Here is a 27015-nt window from a genome sequence, read left to right as displayed (position 1 = left end):
GAAAAAATCTCAGAAGTTTTCTAAAATGAACATTCTTAACTTGCTTTGGTGGATGAAACATTAATGTCTGTTTAATTTCCATAGACACTATTTTTTCTGTTACAAAAAAGCCAAAATTTATGTCTTTCTTCTTGTACCAAAAAGGACTTATATTAAAAGAGGGGAGGGGGCAGGGAAGAAAAAAAGAAAGGAAACACTTAAATGGAATAGTAATTGTGGATAGCAATTGCTCTTTTGGATATAAAATCATTAAAAAATTTATTTATATGTTCTCCTAACTATTCGTTTGAAAATAACTTAGTATTAGAAAGTGGTAAGTAATTACTAAGTAAGAAAAGTATGTTTTCTTGGGAAATGAGCAGACTCATACCTTGGTTCTAGGCTCAGGTCAATTTCTGGTTATTGTATGACAACATACATAGGCTATTTTGGACATAGTGTTTTTTATTCTCTGTAAAATTTTAAAAAATTGATGATTTTTGAGAATTTTCCAAGTTCAGAATAATTGCCCCTTTAAAAAGAAGCAGCCGTACATCATATATGAAAGTCGTGCTCCCCCTGGAGGAGAAACAAGGATATAACATTGGTCAGTAACCATTTTATAATTTACTGGTGCTTTTCAAAAATATAGTTACGTTGGGCATCATCCTACAAGTAAAGACATCAGTTAATTTACTAATTAATTAAGTAATCTATCTATCTATCTATCTATCTATCTATCTATCTATCTATCTATCTATCTATTTTTTATGTCTACAGCATCAGGTCTTTGTAGCTAGTCTCCCATTCAAGTACTAATCAGGCCCGACTCTGCTTAGCTTCTGAGATCAGACAGGATCGGGCTTTGTTCAGGGTGGCATGGCCATAGACTAAAGATATTCTTAAGGATAGTGCCATAACACAGGTTTTCCCAGCTTCGTCAGAGCAGAGACTTATATCAGGCTGGGGCACTTGGAGAAGTGTGACAGACTCAGCTGATAGTTTTTTTTATAATTGGTCATGTGACTAACAATAGTGAGTATGATGAAGGAAGATAAAAAGAGGTAAAGAGAAATAAAGTCAGAAACAATTAAGAAAAATAGTGCTCTAAAAATATTCTTATTATGTTTATAGCTTTAAAAAAATTTTTTTCGGGCGTGTATAAATTGTGATTTGAGATTATATATTTGAATTTTTCTAAATTCTTATTTCCAGGGCATATATTACTGAATTCTTTGTTATATATGATAATACCAGTGAAACCCTGGACAGAAAATATTCCGTACTATCCACAGCAGTAAAACATGTACTGCATTCTCTATGTATTAAGAGTCCAGCTGTAATAATTTGATATACATATATTCATGTGTATCAAATGGTAGTGATTTTCTCTTGAGCTGTGAACCGTGGTAAAATATATTGTAATAAGCAGGTAACTTGATGAGCTAAGTGATGTAAAAACACGTGATATTACAGCTTAGAAACTCAAGGGTGAAATAGATTGATTTAAATGTCAGATCTTCTCCTTTTCTTATGGCCAGCGAAGTGTCTAGAAGCCAGATAATATACTTACTTGAGAGGTAACAAATTTGTAAGCAATTGAGGTTAAGCATTCAACAATGGCATTACTTTGTTTTGAAATTATTGACCCTTTGTTATAAGCTTATTTTATGGGCTCGTCCTTTTCTTAGATGATACGTGTATGTTTCATAAGAGCAAGTAACCGGCCATAAAAGTGATAAAGGAAATGAATTAATTACCCATCTACTCTGCATCTGTTTTTTTTTTTACTGTATTATCTTATGTAATTCTTATAATAATCTTTTAAGTATTATAAATTATATTTAAAAAATTATAATATGATAAAATGATATTTATAGAAGTTAACTTGCTTAAGGCCACAAAATTGATAAAGAGTGAGGGCCAGGTCTTACTTAAACATAGGTCTGTTTGATTTTATCCCTCATGTTTTCTCAGCTATGACAAAAATTATACTTTTGCATGGATAATTGTCCTGTGGCTATTTAATATTATCTCATGCCCAAATCATCAGGTGGATGAGATAAGAGGTTTATTTTGAAAGTTATTCTATTATATTTAAACTATTACATTTATGAGTCAGGTGTCAAGATACATTTTAGACGCATAGAGAGAGACTATACATTTTAAACTTTTACTATAACTTTGGTGTGCTAAGCTGTGTCAATTTTACTAACGTTAGTGCTTCAATGCTCTTTAAAAAATGCAATTTTATTTTTCATGTGATACATCTTGCTTTTTTCTTCTTTGTCACTAGATGGCAGTTCTGTATCTCTGTAAATTACCACTGCAGAAGGAAATGAGAGATTTTAAGCCACTTTGCTCTGTTTAAGTGATGAACATAAGAGGTTTTCTGGTTCATCCGTGGCTGCCTGTGTGATTTTTGTGGTCATAATGCTAGGACTGCTTAGTCAGAGGCACAAAGCAGAGTTGGAAAGCACCCTCTAAGTGTTTCTTCAGATGTGAGTTCAGGCACCTGTCCTCTCAATCCAAGCACTGTGGAATTTATTGAATGAGTTTTGACTTTTACTCTCTCCCTGTAGTTAATAATTCTGAGAGCTCCATATCCCTAGAAAAAAACACATGACTCATAAAGCTTTTTCTCCACTACAAGGAGTGATGTTGCCAGAGAGTCTGATGCATAAAGCAAATACAGCTGGCAGAGTTGAAAGAATATAGCTATTCCTTGAGTGTTTTTATTGATGGCCATGTGGAATTGGGAAGTTTTAAAATAAAACTGCATTCTTCAGACCTCACTTACTGATAATTTTAATTGCAAGTAATATGCTCTGAAAATCTGCTATGTCTAAAGAATTGTTTTATAAAACTGAAATAGGGCTGCCATTCAATTCTGTTTTTTTATTCTTTGGCATTCGAAATACTATTTAAACTATTTACATTCTACAATATATAAATAGCCAACTGTCAATTGTATTCTCTAAAAACATTTGCTCGTGGTTAAAGATTAATATAAGTTAGCAAGGCTGGTTACTACCCAGTTTAAAAATTTTATTTTTGCTTTTGAAATAATGTATAAAATTTGTGTTTTGAAATGGTTTCTTGAAACTCTTGACATCGTTTCTAATGAAAATGGACAAGTTGATAGGTAAATAGAATACAGTTTGGTCTTTAAAAACTCTAGCTTTGGGTAAGAAGTGATAATTATCAGGCAATTGAAAATTTGATCTCTACACATTATGATATTAATTGTGACTAGCCATGTATATTACAAAGTGCTGGATAATAAAAAGAAATACAATAATATCAGCCCTCTTACCCCATATGTTGTATGGTTTATGTGCAAATAAATTATCAAAGGTCAGAAAAAGTCTTACGATTTGATATAACTGGCAAGATCCTATCTCATTCCAGTTTTAATCTTCTTTGAAGCTGGCTTAAAACTCTTTTCTTAGGATCCTGCTCTAATCAGGCTTCCTGGGTCTCCTCAGTGCCCAAGTTGTTGGAAAACTTATTTGAGGAATTAAATATTCTTTTTCCACTGGTTCTCTGTAAAGTATCCATTGGGGTGCTCTTTATACAATGACTGCCCAATACATTTTATTATTAGTTTCAAAAACATCCTTATTTAGAAACAAATCAGTGAAACAGATGTGGATAGTGTGGGATAGCCTAGTTGATGGTGCTTAAGAGATTGATTACTCACATGGGTCTTGGTATAGGAAAATTTGAAAAGTAAAAGAAGTATTAGATCAGAAAAAGGTGTTGAATGGATGTAATTCTGAAGGAAGAATGATGTAGACTTATAAACACAAGAAGCTGCTTGAATTGTGTTAGAATGTATTAGACATATGAAAGAGTTGGCGGAAAAAAACCATAGTTTAATGCAAGTTCCTTCTAAACTTTAAGACAAAAAGTAATATGAATTTACATGGGAATTATAAAACAACAAAACAACAATTCACAAGGCAGGTAACTAAAATGTAAATTAGGGTAAGAAAAATCGGGTTAAAGGGAAGAGGGAGAGAGAGGTTGGGTCAGAAAAAAAATGGATTAGTCAACTTCAAAGTTTACCCTCAGAGTCTGATTTTTAGGTACTCAATAAACATTTGACCCCACCGAGTCTGGGGAGGGGCAAGGTAAGAGGTGATCTGAAAGGGAAGAGACACAAGGACACCCACGTGGAGGCACTGACATTGAAAATGGGTAACATTTTGGCAAGGTTATAATAATATGTTAAAGGGAAGCAAGGACTTTTTTGGAAAGTACCTTTTCATTTTATGGAAGCTCCAACTAACCAGTTAGCATCAGGAAAGCAGTTACAATTTGAGATGAGAAAATGAAGAAATAATTAAATGTCTTGCATCGTCTTTGCTTTTATCTGGAGTGGTAGAGCTTGGCAGTGAACTGAAATTATATCTTTGTTCTGTTGAGTGTTGGATGCTGTAAACCTCGTTTGTGCTGGGCAATATTGTTGATGACTTATGGAGAAGGGTAAATGGTTCAAACAGCTGATCTAAAGGAAATACTGAACCGACATAAGTTCTCAGCTTATTTAAAAAGGATTCTTATACTTTATTGAACTTTAGTCACCATTTGTTGATATACTATGCACAAGGTATTTGTGATAGGTATTGAAGGAAATACAAAGAATTATAAGGTCACAGACCCTTCCATATCCATGAAATGATTTGCAAGATGTAATGCGATTCTGCCAAGATATTTAGTATGGATTGTACTATAGAACTTAAAGAAATGGGAAAATTGTTGAGAAATTGTACTTATGGACAGCATTTTAGGAAAGGTGAAACTTCAATCAAATCCTCAAAGTGACCATTTTTGGAAAAGTGGAAGGAAGAAGAGCGAGTATTTCAGATACAAGAAGAGAGTAAATGTACTGAAGTGGAAATGAACAGGGCATTTTGGTGGGGGAGGATGTGGCAAGCACAGTCCTCTAGGTGACATGAGAGGCAGCTCAGCTTATTTCCCCATTGACCCAGCTCTGCTCTCTACCTGTTGGGCCTAATCTTCCTCAGACTGCCATGCCTTAGCTCAGGATCCAGTCTTATCTGGATTGCCACACTATCTCCCAACAGGTCTCTTTACTTCCAGTCCTAATCCCTTCTAATCTTTCCTCCACAACTTCTCCAGAATTATCTTTCTAAAATCCAAGTTTACTTAGGTCTGATGTCTGATGTCTGCTTAGACCCATCCAATGACTGCTCATAGCATTTGAGAAGAAATTTAGACTCCTGAGTTTGACATGAAGACTTGTCTTCATTATCTTTGCCATTAGCCTTATCATCCACTATTTCCTATAGTGATTTGGTTGGTTCCAGCCTTAAAAAAAATACTCCAGTGTTCTGAAAGCTTTAGTATTCTTTACATCTGTCATTCATATATATATATATATATATATATATATATATATATATATATATATATATATATATACACACTGCACTCCTACCTTCCTTTTTTTCTCTTCTTAATTCCTATTTTTTAATCTAAACTTATATCACACTTTACTTCTTCTTAGACACTTTCCCTGAGAGGCCTCAATCTAGACACCCCATTTTATGACCCTACTCTGGGACCCCTATTACCCTTCTTACTTTTCTATAATTGTTGTATTATGCACTTCTCATAGAGAGCTGTGCTCCTTAAAGCTAAGACTATCTGTTTTCTATTTGTTCTTGCATATACAGCATGGTACCTGATGTTGTATAGGTATTGGGGAGCTCAGAAAATGTTTGATGAATGGATAAATATGTAGGAGACCACACCAGTTAGAGCAGAAGGTGCTTATTGGTTGAAAATTCACTTATTTATTTATTTACTTTTTATTCCATAGTGGTTGAGAATGTGGGCTTTGGACCAATTTGCTTGGGCACAAATATCAGTTTTTCTCTTTTAACTGTGGAACCTAGGCAAAGTATTTTACTTTCTGTTACTAGTTTCCTCATCTGTAAGATGGGGATAATAATAACTTATGTCTCATAGTGTTTTCATGGGATTTAAATGTATTAATAAAGTGCTTAGAAGAGTTCCTAGCATATAGTAAGCCCTCAAAAATTGAAATGTTATTTTTGTCATTATTGTTATTTGTTATATCTGGGCAATAATACTCCGGTTTCCAAAGTTGCTTTCATAGTATAGCTGGTCCTCATTGTTTGTGGATTCTGTATTTGAAAAATTGTCTATTAGCTAAAATTTATTTGAAACCCCTAAATACTTGCAGGGCTTTCTTGTTCATTTGCAGACATGCACAAAGTGGTGGAAAATTTGAGTTTTCCAATATGCTTTTATCCAGCTGAGGTGGAATCTAGTAATGCTTTGCCTTCTTGTTTCAGCTCATACTGTAAACAAATGTCCTTTTTGCAACCTATTTGGTGCCAAATTTTTTACCTTTTTGTACTTTTTATTGGTGACTTTGATTTTTAAAATGCACCTCACCTCAAGTGTAGCGTTAGTGCAAGAATGTCGTGATGTGCTTAATGGAGAAAATATGTATTAGATATTATACTTATGTATATTATACTTATGTATACTTATGTAAATAAGGTGACTTTAATCAGAAACAAACCTGAAACAAGGCTACATATTGAATGATTGATGAAAATATGACCAAAGGCTCACAGGAACCTAACTGTGTATTTCCCATAGGAGCAATCAGTATTCACTAATTTCTGTTCACAATGATTTTATAGAATATAATGACTGTGGATAATGAGAAATGATTTATCCCATTTAATCCTCACAGAATTCTTTTGCAGTAGGCAGGGTAGGTAATAGGGTCCACATTTTACAGGCTCTTATAGACCTCATGAACTATTAAAATGTCTTATGCTCAGCATAAGAGCCATGAGGTTTTGAGCAAAAAAGTTCCATAACGAACTGATGTGTAAGGAACAATTACTTGGCAAAAGAATGTAGTATTGATAGGAAGAGGGAGAAGAGAGCCAGAAAGGAGGACCAGCTATTAAACCTTCTATGTATTCACCTTGTAAGGTGAAGAGAATCTGAAGTAATGTGGTGCCATGATAAAGAAAGTAGCAGCCAAATGTTGAAATAATGGATTTGGTGACTATATTGAGGATATGAGTCAGTTGTGGTTCTGAAAGGGTGAGCCTTGGACCAGGAGCATCAGCATCACCTGGAAACTGGTTAGAAATGCAGATCCTCAGGCCTAGCTTTGCCCTACTGCACTGGAAACTGGAAGTGGGGCCCAGCAGTCTGCTTCAGCAAGTCTTCCAGGGTGGTTGTGGTGCCCATTGAGTTTAAGAGCCAAAGAATTAGAACAATGATTCGAAGATATTATCGTGCCTCAGTAAACTGCAGGGCAAGGGGCTGATATGTGTTTGGAGGAGAAGATGCATTTTAAATTTAAGGAAAAAGGGTAATCAAATACTAATGATGTATGTCAATTACACCTCAATAAAAATAAAATTAAGAAATGTAGCAGTGATAGCTAAGCAATCACAATATGGAAGTGAACTATTGATGAGAGAGAAAATTTGAAAATCATTAGTACAGAGATGAGAGATTGAAGATGTAAAAACTCAATGAGCTCTTTGCTTTTTTGATTGAGGCCAGTGGCCATGGCCTCATTCATGACAGAGCCCTAGGAGTTACTGCAGGTTTGATACCCGACTCCCAAAGCATTCTAAGGGAGGGAAGAGAAGAAATAGGGAGGAGAGAAGATAAAATTATAGAAGCCAAATGAGGAGAAAGAAGGGGAGAGCGATGATCTTAGATTTGTTGTTAAAGTGAGTTTGGCCATGAGAACACTGGAGATCACCACGAAAGCAGTTCCAGTCCAGTGACAGCAGGGTCGAAAGGCAGCAACTCTACCACCCCTTTGGGTAAGGTTTCTAATTCATTCCATTCAATTTTTTTTGTAAGCTTTGTCCTTTATGAAGTTTTTTATAGCATTAGAGAATAGTTGCTGTTAATGCAGGAAGGCAGCGAGGAGGAGAAAAACTAAGATCATTAATGAAAGTAAAACTGTAATAAAATAGTGTTTTCTTCCTTATACTGATTGGACAATTAAGGAATATATTACTTAAAGTATGGTCTAGAACCTTGCCACACTTTAGCTCAAATAACTAAAGAGAAAATTCAGAAAATATGAGAGAACCAAAAAGGCTATTTGAATTTTTTTTTAGACCCTTTTCCCCAAAGACATTTATTACTTCAGTTGTGGTTATTTGCCAATGATGGTGACTTGAACCTTCCCATCAATTGAATTATCAATCACTACGATAAAGAGATGTTGAAAGTAACACAGACAATTCTGATTTCTAACTTATCCCTCTCCCTTCCACCTCACATTTCTCATCTATGCAATGTAGGGATTGGAAGAGATTTGTCATATTTATTCCAGCTCAAAAATACTACAATTTCAGTAATTCATCTGTTTCATTGTAAGGATTCCAGAGATGCCACTCTCTGAGTGTGAAACTCTTCTTTTCCATAGTATGTTCTACTTTAAGGAGTCCTAGGTAAGTTACTTATCACTTACCATATTATCTTATATTCCCTTCTTTCTTGAAATTCCTTTTCAAACTTAAAATTGATTGTGCTTTATTTTTGTGCATAATCTTATCCATTTAAAATCTGAATTTCTTTTCTTTTAGGATCATGTATAGCATGTGTTTGCTTATCCTAAATCTGGAATGCTATTCATTTGTTCAAAAACCTTAGAATATTTCAGAATTCAGAATATGACAAGTAGAGAATTTATATGCTTCTGTGAGGAGTAGGGTTCATATTTTACAGATGTTTAGTGGTATCCTAACTTGCCAGTAATGTGGCCTTAGAATTTAGCAGAACTTGAATATCTGTGTATGGTAGAAAATGAATTACGTAGCTTATAGTAACATTTACAAAATAAGTTATCACAATGTTAACTTAGCAATAAGCAATTTTTATACTGTAGACTCGGGAAAATATCTTGCTTACATAATAAACATAATAAAGTTTCAAAATGAACAAATTAACTTTTCAGCAAAAGCTTTCCTTGAGTGTATCTTGGCTTCCTTTTTGACAGTTTTAGCCTTAATGTTATAGTAATGTTTTCTTTTTCTGGGAATCGGATAATCTTGTATTTGGAAAAATATTTTTGGTGAACATTTTATTTTTTAATAGCAACTTGTATTTTGTGAAATGCAAGTGTTCAAACAATTTATGAGAACTAACCATCACCACCCACATATAAGATTATACAGGAATGGAAGAATTTTGGCTGACTTATTGTATATATTGTTCAGCCAAAGTGAATGGCAGACTCTACCAATTACAGTGATTTAGGGGGTTGAAGCAATACTTTTAAATACAAATAATGTTAATATTGGCAATGTATAAAGTATACTACATACTGGGGTGACTAACTAAAATAGATTTATCTTTCCATTTATCAAGACACATTGATTATATAAATTCTGTACAAAATGATAAAGATCACTTTTTCCTTTTCTCCTTTTACACATTTATTTAGTTTAATTTTTGATAGTGAGAATCATTAGCATTGGGTAAACTCACACTATTACTGGAAATGCCGAGGATCTTTTTGAAAAGTGTAGAAGTCTAAAGAAAATGAAAAGTCCATTTTTCCAATGTTAAGTCTTTTGAGGATCTGATAGGCCTCTGCCTAGTTGTCCCCTGCATAGATGGAAGATTAAGTATCAGGCACAGGACACAAGGGAACAGGCTCCCAACTTAAGGGCTTTCCGTGGACAGCAGGGAGCCTGGCAGGCTCTTGCGAGATTAAATTTGGGCTTGGTCTGTGTGGGCCCTGAGAGGAAGATGTTTGCTTAAATGGCCAGAGACTAGATAACATTTTTTCTTGATAATAACTGATGTTTAGTATTTAAATTTCTTTGTTGACCTCTGCAAAAAATTTTTAAAAATGTATAACCCATATAGAAATTAGCTCTTAATGTTGGCAATGTAGCCTTTCCTAGAGAGCTCTATAGACAATGTCTCAGCCGACAGTGAATTGGTACCCTCCGAGAGCCAGCTAGCCCTTGTCTGATAGCCCTGGATCAGGAAAGCCAGATAAGATTCTTTGAGGACTCTTGGCTAAATTCAGAACCAAAGACCCGACATAGAGATGGCTATTCTGTAAGACTAGATGACTGGCCTTGTTTTATAGGCTAGTCAGTTAAAGTTTAAGATGAGCTTAGTTGCTGTTTCCCTGAAATGGAAAAGGTCTGTAATATTGATTTAGAGCTGGGATTTGGCAGGTAAAGATAGGGTTGTAGAGAGGAGTAGAGATTTTTAACTGATTAAACTTTTGTTCTTTCTACAGTGGGAATAATTTAAGAAGGAGATAGTTTCAGTTTCTTGCCACAACATTTTCCCCCATGTTCTCTATTTACAAGAATTATCTCTATAAAAAACAATTCTTTCTATAAAAATGTCAGCTTTTGCCTTTGCCGTCTCTTTGTTACCATCTTCATGAATTCCTTGACTTTACACCTTGGCACCACGAGGTTGCATTGCTGTATTTATTATAGATGCCATTTCAGAATTGTGTCTTATTTATTTCCTCTGCCATTTCTTAGTTCTACTTATTGTATCTAGTATTTGAAAATCTTGGAAGCTTATAGATCATATCAGTTCTTTATTTTCTCAACTTTTTATTATCTCTGTGCCTTCCATTATCACTTTGTTAAAAAAATAAGTAAAATACATAACAACAACATACTCTAACAAATTGACCTCTTATAAAATTAGATCCAATGCCAAATCTCTCCCTATTTAACTTAGACCATCTGTTATGATCTATTGTCCTTTAGTTTTGACAGGTTTACCAATGACTTGTGGATGTTTTACAAATACAATGTAAAATAAAATTGTTAATCTTGCAGAAGGTGTAGAATTGTCTGAAATCAGGCAAGGCGATGGTGAAGGACCTGCATCACATGAAATGTAATCGATTAATGAACACCCGATAGTTAATTTGGTTACACATGATGATGTGATAGATACTGTTAAAAGACATTAATTTGCATATAAGAGTGTTGTCAGAGACCACTCAGGAAATTGATGAAACTGTAAAATTCTACAAAAAATTACCATCTTTTTCTAAAAGATGTCATATATCATGACATCATACATTTTTGTCAGAAAATTTACATGGAAGAATATTAACATGACTCATTTTAATTCTAAAAATTTATTCTTGCTTGCCATTATGATAAACTTTTAGAAATAAGACAATGTAGTTTAATTTTTAATATTATTTTTTGAGGAAAAATAATTTCTCCCCACAAATTTAGAAACTTTTATTTGCATTTGTTTTATGCTGAATTTATCCCTAGGCCATAAGTTTTTGTTTCTTCATTTCCTTTTGGGAAATCTTTTTCTTCTGTTCAATCTCCTTTTTCAGGTTTAGAAACAATCTGCCCTTTTTCAGTGAGGATCACTTCAGTGTAGCAAGGGGAGCTCATGCAGGGTTAGTCTGTATGTCCAGCAGTACGCACTGGGGGCTTTGTTCATCTGGGTGTGCTCAGTGACCAGAGACTCCATGTCTAAACCTTTAAGTTCAGCATTATTCTGCATTTTTAAACATATGCACCAGAAGTTCAGCATTACTTTTGGGCATTGATCCTGTGTCCACCCTCCCTGTTTGGCTTTGGCACACTCACCAGCTCTACCATCATAACAGGAATGGCATGCATTGCTTCTCTAAGGTGACATCTTTCAGATACTTGATGGCTTTTCCCACGTGTATACCCTTTTGTCCTGGGCAGTTTCATGAGTGTTCATAAAGCAGACTTGAATATTTGACCCTCTTGATTTGCATGATATTGGTAGGTTTTCTGGGTCAAGTGAATTGCAAACCATTTTCAGAGATCATGTCAGGCTGCTTACAAAAAGAGCCTTCACAATTTATTTTGAAGTATTAGTACGTGGTCAGTCACTCTTTGTTTAAGAAACCAGAAACCATCTAGGTATAATAAACTGAAGAGTTTACTATATGAAGTTAGTTTTATATAGTGAAACTATCATTAGTTTACTGTGTAAAATTAGTTTACGTGGAAAGTTTAGAAGGTTTGAAAGATCTGCTTCTAGGTGGAAACCTTTCAAAGGAATCATGTACAATTGGTCTACTAGGGAAGCTAAAACCATTGGATGTTGGAGAGTGAACACTGGAATGTTGTTTTGAGCAACTTCAAGTTAGCAGATCTTGATTGTTCACAGAACAGTCAAGGCACACAGTAGTGTGGCCCCCCACTGCTTTCCACTTTTTAAATCTCTGTTCAACTGTATCTAATTGGATTAACTGAGCTGCAAGGGTGTCTGTAAATGTAGTTTTTCTTCCCACTTCTATACATAGAAGGAGAGGGAGCTGGAGGCTGGGAGAACCAATCCAAAGTAACTGCCAAATTGTCTCAAGTTGATTCCATTTAAAAAGTCTTTTTCTGGTACTAGTTATGTGTAGTAGGATATTCTTTTATATTTTTTTTCCTACTAGCTATACAAATGATAGAAAGGATAAAAATCCCAGGAATCTTCCCACTGGTACCATAACTTCAGTGATCGTTGGCTTTGAGCGCTCTGTTGGGCTGGTTGGCCTGGAAATGTGGGGGCATGAACCCGTTTAGAAAGTGGTGTAATAAATGCTCTTGTGTTGGGTTGCTGTGATTTAGGATCAGTTTTTTCTCCTCCTCTTCCTGTTTTCTTCATGTCTTCTACTTTTTATACTGCTTTTATTATATTCAAATCTATGATGAAAAAGAGCTGGCCTAGGTAATGACATTTAAAAATTGAGTTTGGAAAACTTCCAGAATTTACTTCTTGCATGTCTTTCGCCAACTAATCTTTTTATATGATCATTATATAAATGGGAAAATGAGAGCCCTACTTATATACTAGGATTATTAAAAAAAATACTTATTAATGCTTACGGGTCACTTTTAATGTTATGCTGGAAAAATGAAAATAATTTTACAGTTCAATAATTAAGGGTATGGAAGAAATACTGAATAGTTAAACTTTTTATTAACATCAATTTGGGCACTAGATTTTGGCTTCTGGCTTATTCTCATACTTATTAGCATCATAATTGGAGAAGAATTAAGTGCAGTGGCCAAACAAGATATTATAAATTGTTTATTACAGTTATTTTACTATGGATTATTTAGAAAACATATGGGACGATTTCCCAAAATATGCATTGTAATGCTTTGTGTAGACATTGGTGAAAAATAGTGATTTAAAGTATTTATATTTATATATATATATGAATACCTGTATTTACATATAAATAAAAAATGCCTCTCAAAATTTTGCCTATTTAAAGTGTGTTACATTTCTTTATTAGTTGAAAAGTAGTTTTCAGTTTCTTTCCATAGCAATGTCTACTTAGTATTTTTTTATACATGAAAGTAATAAATACTATTTATGACTCTTTTAAATTTACATAGTACTCCAACATATTAATATCCTGTGAACTGCAAAAAAACCAAATTGATTTACAGCAGTATTACTGGTCACCAAAATGGAGGGGGAACGGGCAGCAGGAAGCTGGTCCCAGACATTGCGCCCTCCCTCCCTCATCTGACCAGAACTCGGAGCAGCCACATCTGCCGCCAGGCCACTGTGCCCTGGCTTCCCTCCTTGGAAGCAGCCAGCTGGGTATGATTGACTTCAGCAAGATCCACTGCCGGCTGCAGCCCTATACTGGGGACAACTTCCTCAGTCATATACCTGCCTTCTTCATAAGTCAGTCCCCCAACAATGGGAGTTCCCGGGGCTGGAGCCAGTGCAGGGTCAGGGGCATCAATATCAAAACTCAGATGGATTGGCCTCTGTCTTTCGCCAGTCAGCAGGTGAAATGTCCGTTCCATGATCTCCTGGATACCAAGTTGATCTCTGCCTCTCATGGAAAAATACTGGATATTGTAATTCTTTAAAAGAAAATGTTCAGGGTGGTGGGCAGGGCATGGTGAGACAGGCTGGTCCACATCTCTTAGACCAATATACTTGATACTTGGGGAAGAGATAACAAGGTTTTATCCAGGAAAATCCTGGGAGCTGTGGTATCTTGTCCCATAGTTTTGTAGGAGAAATTAAACTGGCTGTGCATGAAAATTGCCAGATGAAGTGGTGAGCGGCGTACTGATGTCACGTGGGCATCGACCCAGATCACTCAGAGGTCTGGGCAGTGCTGGGCATGGCCATCAAGGATACCAGTTGCCATACTGTAGTCTCCTCCCACTGCTACAAAGCTGTGGCCACCTGACACAGCTCTGCTAAACACCTCAGCCAGTTCTGGGTTGGCAAGGCACAGGGAGCAAGGATTCACTGTCAGGCTCTAGAGGTCACCTTTAGGGGCTGGAGTGAAATTCAAATCTTCAGAGTCTTAGGTGGCAGCCCAAATTGGAGAGCCTTTCCAGTTTTATCAAGCCAGCAGGACCAAATTCCACTCCTTTTCTTTTCTGTCCCTGTGAGACTGGGATTCTGATCACAGTCACAGAGTGGGCAGACTTTCTCAGGATGAAATTCACTTGCATCTGGAAGAGATGCAAGAGGGTTCATCTTAGGGATGTACTGGGCAGAGCGGACATTGCCAAGGTAGGGGCTGCTCCATTGGGCTTGTCCCCTTAGGTGTACTTGGTAGTTTTAGATTACAGGAAAATAAAGCACCTTGTATAAGGCTATGTCTCTAAAGTTTCAAGTTCTCTTCTCTTGACAGGCATCATAATTATCTTTAGAGAGTTAAATATTTCAGTAAAAAGTAGATTTTATAGGGAAGTAGCAGGAGTTAGGATCAAGGCTATTAAGTTTATACCTTTTCTATCCCCATCAGAAAAAAAAAGTAAATCTGAAGATTTTTTGCAAATATGCCTGCCTGTAGCATAAAAAATGCTTCATTCATAGTAAATACCCATTTCTGTCTCATTCATCTGCAGTTTTTCCACTGCAAATACATTAGATATTTATTTTGGATTTAATAAGAGTAAAGAAAAAGTTTTTTATTTTGTGTAGACTTTTCTTGGATCCAGAGTTTAACCTTGAGTAAGCAGGATAAGCACTTAGTTTTATACTTACTGTCATCTTCATATTACCTCTTAATCATTCTTCCATAATTATTCTTCCCCATGTGCGGAAGACAGTTGATATGTGCTCCTGTGGAGTTTGGCCCTTTCTGGTGACCACTGTTGCGATTATTTTTGAAAAGACCTGAGATGCCCTGGAGAAATAGTTCTCAACATGAGAACTCTCTCACTCTACCTTTCATTCCAGCCTTGAGAGCAAATCCAAGACTGTGTGAGCAGCTGTCTGACAGTACAGCTTCACGCAGCTGGGGTTTGCCCTCCCTTCTCTTCTACCTTCTACTATTCCTTTTTTCCCTCCCTTTTCTTTTCCCATTCCTTCTTTTTCTCTTTTTGTTTTACTTAGCTGTTATCCATATCTAATTTACCCATAGGGCTTTCCCCCTTTTTTCTACCAAAGTATTTTTTTTTCCTCAAAGGATTCACAGTTGATTGTACATATGACTTGTGAAAGGAGGGCCCCATTTAGATATTAGGGTGACCTATACATTGGCACAATTGTTACCAGCTATCTCCATAAATTGTGGAGAGCCATAAGGTATCACTTTCTTAAATGCCTTGGGTAAAATATTAAAATTATAGTAAACAAAATATGTGGTCTGACACGTGCGTGAAATATATGCTCATGCCCATAGGAATGTTAAAAATATTTCACATAATCTTATTGGAGACTCTTTCAGTGATTACCTTTAAAATTTAGGATTTAAAATGTCTCTAGGGAACATCCTACTAGCAAATGTTACTACGTGGGAAAGAAGCCTATTTGGAGGATATCCTGAGTGAGAAAATTCTGAGGGCTTTCTTTCCTCAGTGCTCTACTTGTCTTCAATGATACGGTTTAAAAAATTAGATAAACAAAGGCCTTAGGATTTTATGGTAATGTGTGTAAACCACTTTGAAATCTGAGGGTGGAGGGGTCTTTCTGAAAGTATTATAACAAACTAATCTATTTTGTTTAATTTTGTAAGTCTTTTTAAAAAAATATATTTGAAGTGTTTCTTATTTTATATTTAACTATGTCTGTCTTTGTTGGCCTTTAGGAGGCTGTAGACATGAAGTCTGAGGGACAGGCAACTGTCATTCAGCAGCTGGAACAGACCATTGAGGATCTGAGGACCAAAATAGCTGAACTAGAGAAGCAGTACCCGGCTGTGGACATGGACGTGACCAGTGGCCGTCATGGGGTTCAGAATGGAGCGACCCCCTCAGAAGATGTCTGTCTCGAAGCTCTCAGGTTAGGAGAGGATGTAGGGCATCAAAGGATTTTACAGGCAAAATCAATCCAGACGTCCCCGATGGAAGAGGGCAAGGTACTGACGCCGTCTTCTGGTGACGCACTGCTGGAGTGTCCCTCGCACCCGCCCGCAGCCGAAAGTGGAGACCCATCTGTGCTGGCCTCACCTTCTGGGCTTCAGACAAAATTCTGTTCAGAGATTTCTTTGATTGTGACTCCAAGGCAAATATCAGTACAGCTCGACGCACATCAGTCCGTTCAGCCTCCGCCATCTCCATCCCTTCCGTGGTCCGATGGTCAAGGCCAGGCCAAGCCACAGCCTTCCCATCCTTTTCTTCAGACTGAGTTTGAAACCAGCCGTGAACACTCTGTCTTACCCTCCTTTGAAAACGGCTGTAGCATCCCACCCCCACCACCTCTGCCTTACGGAGAGGCTTCCGGTCCCCTGCTTCGCCTGGGCATGGTGGCTCCCGCTCCTCCCCCCCTCCCTGGCAGGACAGGGCCTTCTCTGCTCAGTAAAGCAGCCCCCCAACCCCTCTCTGTGCCTGGTACAGAAATGCTGCCATCCGCTCCGGCATCTTTGCCTGGAGTGGGAATACCCCCTCCCCCTCCTCTGCCTGGAGTGGGCATACCTCCTCCCCCGCCTCTGCCTGGAGTGGTAATACCTTTCCCGCCACCTCTACCCGGACTGGGAATACCCCCTCCCCCACCTTTGCCTGGTGAGGGAATACCCCCTCCCCCTCCTCTGCCTGAGGCGGGCATACCTCCTTCCCCTACTCTGCCTGAAGTGGGAATACCCCCTCCCCCACTTTTGCCTGGTGAAGGAATACCTCCTCCTCCCCCTCTTCCTGGAGGAGGAATCCCTCCTCCCCCGCCTCTTCCTGGAGTGGCAATACCTCCTCCCCCTCCTCTACCTGGAGCGGGAATACCCCCTCCCCCACCTTTGCCTGGTGAAGGAATACCCCTTCCCCCGCCTCTGCCTGGTGAAGGAATACCCCCTCCCCCGCCTCTGCCTGGAGCGGGCATACCTCCTCCCCCACCTCTACCTGGAGTGGGAATACCCCCTCCCCCACCTTTGCCTGGTGAAGGAATACCCCCTCCCCCTCCTCTGCCGGGAGCGGGCATACCTCCTCCCCCGCCTCTGCCGGGAGCTGGCATCCCTGCACCTCCTCCTCTGCCAGGTATGGGTGTTCTACCCACTCCCGCTCCTCCTCCCTGTGCTGGAACAGGAATCACCTCACCCCCACCACCTACTCTGCTTCCTGGATCTGGCCCTCTACCCGCCCCACAAGTTGGGAGTAGCACTTTACCAACATCACAGATGTGTGGATTTCTTCCCCCTCCGTTGCCAACTGGCTGGTTTGGATTTGGGACGAGCCAGGACAAAGGGAGTAGGAAGCAGCCAATAGAGCCTTGTCGGCCAATGAAGCCTCTGTACTGGACGAGAATTCAACTGCACAGCAAAAGGTAATCTGAAGGAAGCATTTGCCTTTAAAACTCTTGGGAAAATTACAATTTGATGTATTGTTAAGTACTGCTCTGAAATTTAGATTTTAAATCAAATTTAGTGAAACAACCTTGTTATTTAAAAGTTTAGACTTTTCTCTGGAATTATCGAAAGGATAAAACAAATGACATTATGTATCAGTGTATAAAATGTAGAGGTTTCTGTAAAGTTATTGACTGATCTTTTAAAGATAGAGGGATATACTTTTCTTAGGGTACATGCCCTGATACCTAGTTGCAGAACTTCACTTTGACAAATGTGAATCAGATCCTTAGAATAACTCCTGAGGATGTTTGCATCTTTTTGAAGGCACAGTCTTTTACCATTCCATTTTGTTTGCAGTAGTCTTTCTCTTCAGAAATGTGCTACACGAAAGGACACATATCCACACCCTAAGTGTGAAATAATTTAGCCTTGAGATTTTCATGGCACTTCTATGGAATATCGGTGATATAGTATGCAGTTATATCGTAGCTGGAAATGATACTTATTAAAGAATACTTGCCCCTAGGCATGCTGGTGGCATGTCACTTATCCACACATAACATATGGCTGTGCTCCCTCATCCCTGGGACAGTGCAGTGACGCCTGGCTGTGCCGGTGGGTGAAAAAGCATGCGCTTTAAACTTTAATGGCCTTCCTTGTTCTAACTTTTGACAATTCCTTGAATTTTGTCTAGCCGATGTGGCATGCATTTAGAAACAGGATATTTACCAGGCTCGTTCTCTTTCTTATTATTTTTTCTCTTCACTGAATTATATTGGGGGAAACAATCTATGCATTTTGATTACTTCAACTTTATAGCTCATTCTCTTTATCACTGCCATGTCATTCATATATATATATATATATATATATATATATATATATATATATATATGTTTGATGCATCATTTTAAACCATGCCCCAAACTCATTTTTTTCCAGATATATTAAAGGTTTTGTTTGTTCGTTTGTTTTTCTTTTTAAAAAATACATCTACCCTTTTTAGGTGGTAGTACATGCATCTAGTTTTTACGAAGTCAGATAATAATTAGGCGATGGGAAGTGGGAGGGAGATGGAAGATGCTGCCTTGGGTCATAAAATGATTTATTTTTTAACCCACGAATAATCCACTAAGCTGATGAATCAAGTTGGGATTGTATATGAAAACATTTCCTGCCTTTATTGCCTATACTGAGAGGGGTTTTTCTTTTATATTTTTATACACAGATTTGATAACTAAGAATTCCTGGAAATTATATCTAGGCAAAGATTTCATTCTATAGTAATAGTATTTTAACTTATCAGGTTGATAAAACAAATGGTGGTCTTCAATAAGAGTATTCTTTCCCTTTTCCCGTTTTCCCACCCGTTCGCCTCTTTTCATTCCTTCCTTCGATGCGTCATTCCTTCCTGACTTCTCATCCTTGTTGTCTCTTATGCCTTTCTCTTTTATCCCTTCTTCCTTTTGTTTATGCTAACCATGATATCTTGCAGTTTGGTTTGATGGTTCTTTCATTTGATGTTTTGCTTAACTTTAGAGACTCCAGTGCTTTACTTATTTGGGAAAAAATTGAAGAACCATCCATAGATTGTCATGAATTTGAGGAATTATTTTCCAAAACTGCTGTAAAGGAGAGGAAGAAACCTATTTCTGACACCATCACAAAGACCAAGGCTAAACAAGTGAGTACTTGTGTATTTTCTAAAATTGGACAGTGTGAACTTTCATTAGAAAAAACTTTGAAATCATTTTCTGGGCTGTGCAACCTCTACCCTCCCTGAGCACTATTAGAGATTAGAATCTGAGGACATGTAGTTAAGTGAGACTGTCTCAAATAGAACAGGAAACAGTCCTCACCAAGTGATAATGTCCTCACTATTTTATTTGTGGCCTTCTGATACATACTTCCAACATTTCAACCATTGCTTGATTCCAAAATTAGTTGTCTATAAATTTGTTGTCACTTGATTGGAATCTGTCTGAGAAGCACTATTATGGGTGGGAATAGAGGTAAGAGTGGGCAAAGAAAAGCAAGAAATCCAAGTCTTTAGTAACTAGTTGATGGTGCACTTGGAATTTCATTGCATCGTAGCACTCTATACGTAGCTTGTGGAAGAGGATCTTCTATCCAGTTCCAATATCTCCATTCTGTGTTGGGTCTTTTGATCTATCCTGTGATACCTGAGTCATAAAAAGAAAGAACTCTACATTTAGAGAGAAAAAAAAAAACATTCCCAGGCAGCATTTTTCAACCAATCTACTTGATAATGAAATGATATTGTTGTAAATTTCTCAGGAGTTGTTCAGGAAAGTGTAGTGAAACCTGCAATAATGAGACCCAGATAGAATATATTGCTATTGGTGCCCATCTTTACCCTGAAGTAGGGAGTGGCTACATTTCTTAACTTTTGCAGGGGTTTGGGGGAGTGTGGAGGCAAGAGAATGGCAAGCAGCTGCCTTTTAGAGTCAGAGAAAGAGAAAGACACGAGGCCTTAGGTCCCCAGTTTCTCCTGGCCTAACCTCTCCAGGTGGGTGGTACCTAATGGGTGACCTGGAAGTTGTAGCTAGTGTAGGATTCGGAGTTGTTCCCATTAATATTTATTTCAGAGCAGACAGCTCTCACCAGAGACCCTGCCAAATAACAGACGGCTAGGAAGGGATGGATTTGAGTGGACAGCTAAGACCCCTGGAACTTCTGGTAGAATGGATGGGCAGGCTCACTCCAGGCATTTCTATTAAAATGATAAGGATGCAAACCCAAATATTATATAGTTGAATTTTTCAGAACCATTTATTGCATTATAGCTGGTTGCTGGTAACTTTAGGTCAGTGACTGTGGTAAATTAGCTCCTGGAACATTGTAGGCACTGAATAAATATTTGTTTAACAAATAAAGCAGCCGACCAAGGGAGGACTTTATAAAGATCAGTGACTGTGCCCAGTAATAATTAAAAACCAGAAAATCATTCATCTCGTAATAATCAGTTCGGCCAAGTTGGCACAGTGTTAAGGGGTATTAAGGTAAGTGGAAAACCACATTTTTTCTGGCGGAGTAAATATTTTAAACATGTTTCCACCATATATTTGCCCACAGCATACTTAGGCTGAGTGATTATCTCTCTTCTCATGGATTGTGTCAGAGATGGAAAAGCTGTCTGGGCAAAGAATATGGGTAGAGATTACAGACATTGAGGAGAGTAAAGCAGCCTGGATTCTTACTTGATGAATGGGCAGATGTGACATGGGATGCTTCTTGTCCAGGAAAGAAATGCTCAGGAAAGCAAAATGTGCCCTCCTCACCTCCCATCACTATTTTTTTCCCTGTGAAATGGACACAGATAAGGCAAATGCCTCATATGTTGCTTGAGGCTATAGGATTTTATGATTTATTTGACATAGAATTCAGGTTTTAGCTTACTGAAATAAAATAATGTGGATCTCATCAAAATTTCAAATTCAGCTAGCTGGCATGAGATGGCCTCTTTGCATCTGTATTCAACATCCTCCGAACACAACCACCTCACTCTGTCATTAAGACATTTCATAAACAGTTGTTTCATAAACTTTGCCAATGTCATAATTTGCACTTATTGATAGTGATACTGCTGTTTACCTTCATCTTCAAACAGTATTTATGGAACAGTCTCCCTCATGCCTCCTGATAAACTTGTTTAGCATCTTCTTGACCTGGGTTTTGGTACTGAGCTCTGCGTTTCAGGTCTGTTTTTGGAGGGGTAAAGTATTTTTTTTTTTCTATGTGTCGAAGAGAGAAAAATCTGCTACAAAGTGATATACTGCTGAAGAAACCTAGTTTCATTTAACTGCACTGTATTTGGAAGAAAAATCGATCTATTCCATTTACTTGAGATATCTAAAATTTTGCTTAAGAAAAATGTATTTTTATGATGCATGCAAATCATTCCCCTTTTTATGGGAAATGCAAACAGATTGTATATACAGACGTTTTTGCTACCTCATGATTCATTTTCAGTGAAATTAATAGCCTTCAATGTTATGGTTTATGTTTATAAAGGTATTTTAAGCAATTCTTATATACAGTAGAGGCTGGAAGTTCTGTTTTTCTTCAAATATCTAAAAATAGCCAAATAAATTTTTTCTGTGATCTGTCTTCTTGAAAGTAAGACTTTACTCAGATGCACTGGTATTTAATGAGGTGCCTGTGCTGTTTTTACTCTTTCGGAAAAAAAAATTTTCAGTATAATAATAGAAGGTTCCTTAGCTGTGCACATTGCTATTTGGCATAAAGAGAAAGAAGGTTATTCTGTGAACATCTAGACTAGTCCTATTGATGAATATCTTCTGTTTCTAAATCTTTTTTTTCCTCCAAGGAGTCTATCACAAAGCATTGCAATTTTTTTCATGGAACATATATTTAATTTCTGTGATGACTCCTTAGTTTATCTTTTTTTATTTTGAATTAGGAGATTAACTGAGAAGGTATGTGAGTTTATCAGAGGATGGTTTGACATAGTTCTCCTTAACCAAATGAGAGTGACACTTATATGTCAGAATTAAATGTCAACCTGCTAACTTAGCGACAACCCTGTCTCTTAATGAATCAAGGGAAAAAATAGAAAATCTAATTTCGTAAGAGTCCATGTTTAAATATTGACGCCCCTACAGACTTACTTATTTTTAAGGAATGCTCTAGAGCTAGTAAACATTTAGTCCACTGTCCTCTCAATTGCCAGGGTAATTCAGTGATATTGATGAAGAGCCTGTCACCTCAGGATCATTTGTGTTCAAATAAAGATTAAGTTTAACTCTAGTAGGAGGAGGAGCAGCAGCAGTACTACTAATAATAGTGATAATTATGACAACAACAACAACAACAACAATAATAAGTATGGAAACCACAAGCATATCGTGCTTTATTTATCAGGTGCCATTCATTCTCTTCCACACTCCCCTGATGTTCACTGACTTAATCCACACAATCCTGTGAGGTAGACACCATTGTCCCTAGTCTGTAGTACAGGAAACTGAAGTGTAGAGGGATTATATAATGTTCTTAGACTGGCAGGGGGCAGAGCTTGGGTGGGGTTTCAGGTATACAATATGCTGATTTAACATTCGTATACCTTACCATGTGATCACCACACTAAGTCTAGAAATCAGGTTTCACCATGCAAAGTAGCCACATGATTATTGACAGTATTTTCCTTCCTTTTTTATCCACTCTATCACAACCCTCCCATCCGGGACTATTGGTTTGATCTCTGTTTCCGTGACTCTGTTTTTGTTTTGTTTTGTTCATTTATTCTGTTTCTTTCTTTTTCTTTCTTTCTTTCTTTCTTTCTTTCTTTCTTTTTCTTTCTTTCTTTCTTTCTTTCTTTCTTTCTTTCTTTCTCTCTCTCTTCTCTCTCTCTCTCTCTTTCTCTCTCTCTCTCTCTGTTCTCTGAGAGAGAGAGATCGCTCTGGGATAGAGAGAGAGCGAGAGTTCTCTATTTCTCATCTCTGCTCTCTATCTATATACTCTCTCTCTCCCTCTCCATCATCCCGCCCTCCCTCCCTCCCTCCCTCCCTCCCTCCCTTCCTTCCTTCCTTCCTTCCTTCCTTCCTTCCTTCCTTCCTTCTTTCCTTTTTAAGATTCCACATTATAAGTGAAATCATATGATATTTCTCTTTCTCTGTCTGAATTATGTCACTTAGTGTAATACCGTCTAAGGCCATGGCAAGATTTTTTTTCTTGATGAGTACTATTCCTTTATATACATATATGCCACATCTTTACACATTCATCTATCTATGGACACCTAGGTTGCTTCATATCTTGGCTATTGTAAATAATGCTGCAGTGAATAGAGGGGCGCATATATCTTTTTGAATTAGAGTTTTTGTTTTCTTTGGATAATTACTGAGAGCTGAAATTGCTGGGTCATATGGTAGTTCTGTTTTCAGTTTTTTGAGGAATCTTTGTACTGTTTTCTGTAGTGCTGCACCAATTTATACTGCCATCAACAGTGTACAAGGGTTCCCTTTTCTCCACATCCTCACCAACACTTATTTGTTGGTTTTTGATGATAGCCTTTTTAACAGATATGAGGCAGGATATTATTGTGGTTTTGATCATCGCTGATGATTAGTGATGTTGAGCATCTTTTAATGTCTGTTGGTCATCTCTGGGTCTTCTTTGGAGAAATGTTTATGTCTCCTGCCATTTTTTGATCAGATCATTTATTTTTTGTTATTGAGTTGTATGAGTTCCTTCTACATTTTGGATATTAACCCCTTTTCAAATACATAATTTGTAAATATGTTCTCTCATTCAGTACATTGTCCTCTTGTTTTGTTGATGGTCTCCTTTGTATGTAGAAGCTTTTCAGTTTGATGCCGTCTCATTAATTTGCTTTTGTTTCCCTTGTTCAAGGATATATGGTCAAAAAGGTATTACTAAGACTGATGTTAAAGAGTTTACTACCCATATTTTCTTCTAGTATTTTATAGTTTCAGGTCTTACATTTGCATTTTTAATCCATTTTGAGTTTATTTTTGTATGTGATATAAGAGAATGGGTAAGTTTCATTTTTTTTTTTGCCTGTATTTGTCCAGTACTCTCAATACCACTTGTCGAAGAGACTGTCACTTCTCTGTTGTCTATTGTTGTTTCCTTTGCTTTAGATTAATTGACCATATATGCGAGGATTTATTTCTGGGCTCTCTATTCTGTTCCATTGATCTATGTGTATATTTTTGTGCTATACTATACGGTTTTGAATATTATAGCTTTGTGACATAGTCCAAAATCCAGGAGCCTAGTATATCTAACTTTTTTCTTCTTTCTCAAGATTGCTTTGGTTATTCAGGGTCTTTTGTGGCTCTATGTAAATTTTAGGATTATTTCTTCTAGTTCTGTGAAAATCGCCATTGGTATTTTGATAAGGGTTGCATTGAATCTGTAGATTGTTTTGGGTAGAATGGGCATTTTAACAGTATTAATCCTGATCTATGAGCATGGTTATTTTTCTAAAATATCTCTTTAATTTTTTTCTTCAGTGTCTTATCATTTTCAGAGTACGCTATTTTACATTCTTGGTTAAATTTATTCTTAGATATTTTATTCTTTTTGATGCTTTTGTAAATGGGTTTTTTTTTTTTGGTTAATTTTCCCTGATCAGTATTAGTGTATAGAAATGTGACATTTCTGTGTATTAATTTTGTATCATGCTACTTTGCTGAGTTCATTTATTTTAATAATTTTTTTTTGGTGGAGTCTTGAGGTTTCTCTGTATATACTATCACGTTATCTACATAGTGGGACTGTTTTATTTCTTCATTTCTAATATGGATGTCTTTTATTTCTTTATTGTATCTGAGTGCTGTGGCTAGGTCTGACAGTACTATATTGAATAATAGTGATGAGAGTCAGCATCCTTGTCTTGTTCCTGATCTTTCAGCTTTTCCCCATTGAGTGTGATGTTATGGATTTGTCATACATAGCCATTATTATGTTGGGATAAGTTTCATTTATACCAGTTTGTTGAGACTTTTTATCATAATTGGATGCTGAATTTTATCAAATACTTTTTCTACACTTATTGAGATGATCATATACTTTTTATCCTTGGTTTTGTTGGTGTGATGTATTGCATTAAGTGATTTGTGGGTATCAAACCATTCTTGTATCCTTGGGATAAATCCAAAGGTCTTTAATCTTGGTCTTTAACCCTTTTAGTGTTTTGTTGAATTCAATTTGTTGTTATGTTGTTGAGAATATTTGCACATATGCTCATTAGGGATATTAGTTTGTAATTTTTTTTGTAATGTCTTTGTATGGTTTTAATATCAGGATATTATTGGCTTCAGAGAACTCTTGGAAGTGTTCCTTCTTCTCAAATTAAAAAAAAAGTTTAAGAAAGATAGATATTAATTCTTTCAATGATTGTTAGAATTCAATTCTGAAGCTATGTGGTTCTGGACTTTTGTTTGTTGGGAATTTTTTGATTATTGCTTCCTTTTGCTGCTAGTAATCAATCTATTCAGATTCTCTGCTTCTTTTGAGTTTAGACTTGGAAGGTTTTCTGCTTCTAGAAATTTATTTATTTCTTCTAGGTTGTCCAATTTGTTGGCACGTAATTATTCATAGTATTCTTTAGTGATTCTTTGTATTTCTGTGGTGTCAGTGGTAACCTCTCCTTTTTCATTTCTGTCTTTATTTGGCCTCGTTGCCTCTCTCTCTCTCTCTCTCTCTCTCTCTCTCTCTCTCTCTCTCTCTCTCTCTCTCTCTCTTTCTCTCTCTCTTTCTCTTTTTCTCTCTCTCTCTCTCTCTTCTTCTCCCCGCCCCCAGCCCCTGGTCTGGCTATTTTGTTTATTCTTTCAAAGAACCAGCTCTTAGTGGTTCTTTGAAAGAATAAACAAAATAGCCTTTCATTGACCTTTTCTATCTTTTTTTTTTTGAGCCTTAGTCTCTATTTCGTTTATTGTTTTTTCTGACTGTTAGTCTTTCTTTCCTTCTACTTTGGGTTCTATTTGTTGTATTTTTTTCTAATTCCTTTGGCAAATTTAGAATGTTTACTTTAGATATTTTTGTGGCCTGGGGTAGGTCTGTATAGCTACAAACTTCTTTCTCTCTTAGAGCTGTTTTTATTATATCACATAAATTTTGGGGAGTTTTATTTCTTTCATTGTCATTTGTCTCAAGGTATTTTAGATTTCCTGTTTAATTTCATTTTTAATGCATTAATTGTTTAGTACTATGTCATTGAATCTTCATGTGTTTAATTTTTTCCAATTTTCTTCTCATAGCTGATTTTTAGCTTTATACCATTAGTGGCCAGGAAAAAAATGCTTGATATAATTTCAGTTTTCTTGAAGTTATTGAGACTCGTTTTGTGGCCTAACATGTGATAATTTGGATAATGTTCCACATGCACATAAAAATGCATTTTTGGATGAAATATTTCTTAAATGTTTATTAAGTCAATCTGCTCTAATATGACATTTAAGGCCATTATTTCTTTATTAATTTTCTGTCTGTATGAGCTGCCTAATGATGTTAGAGGGATATTAAAGTCCCTTACTATTAATGTATTGCTGTGAATTTCTCCCTTTATGTCCGTTAATGTTTACTTTATGTATTTAGGTGCTCCTATGTTTTTTGTATAGATAGTTATAATTGTTATATCTTCTTTTTGGATTGACTCCTTTATCATTATGTAATTTTCTTCTTTGTCTTTTCCTACAATCTTTGTTTTAAAGTCTATTTTGTCTGATATAAGTATT

At 36.7% G+C, this 27015-nt stretch overlaps 1 protein-coding gene and 1 pseudogene across 6 annotated transcripts in view; one reads left to right on the top strand and one right to left on the bottom strand.

Annotated features, from left to right (window-relative positions):
* FMN2 (formin 2) overlaps nucleotides 1-27015 on the top strand; it is a 371091-nt gene that overhangs the window by 123508 nt on the left and 220568 nt on the right. For all 6 annotated transcript variants that reach the window (XR_004955481.1, XM_036235636.1, XM_016129861.2 and 3 more), the window contains exons 5-6: nucleotides 16085-17745; nucleotides 19310-19454. Coding sequence is in view for 5 of the 6 variants with exons in the window: in XM_036235636.1 (XP_036091529.1) it covers nucleotides 16085-17745; nucleotides 19310-19454 (1806 nt within the window). In the remaining variant the exon portion in view is untranslated. The remainder of the gene's footprint in view (nucleotides 1-16084; nucleotides 17746-19309; nucleotides 19455-27015) is intronic.
* On the bottom strand, nucleotides 13386-15532 carry LOC107502554 (annotated as a pseudogene).

The sequence above is a fragment of the Rousettus aegyptiacus genome, unplaced genomic scaffold (assembly GCF_014176215.1).
Source record: "Rousettus aegyptiacus isolate mRouAeg1 unplaced genomic scaffold, mRouAeg1.p scaffold_m13_p_18, whole genome shotgun sequence".
Taxonomy (NCBI): domain Eukaryota; kingdom Metazoa; phylum Chordata; class Mammalia; order Chiroptera; family Pteropodidae; genus Rousettus; species Rousettus aegyptiacus.
Note: the sequence above shows the minus strand (reverse complement) of the source record. Positions and strands in the feature narration are given on the sequence as shown.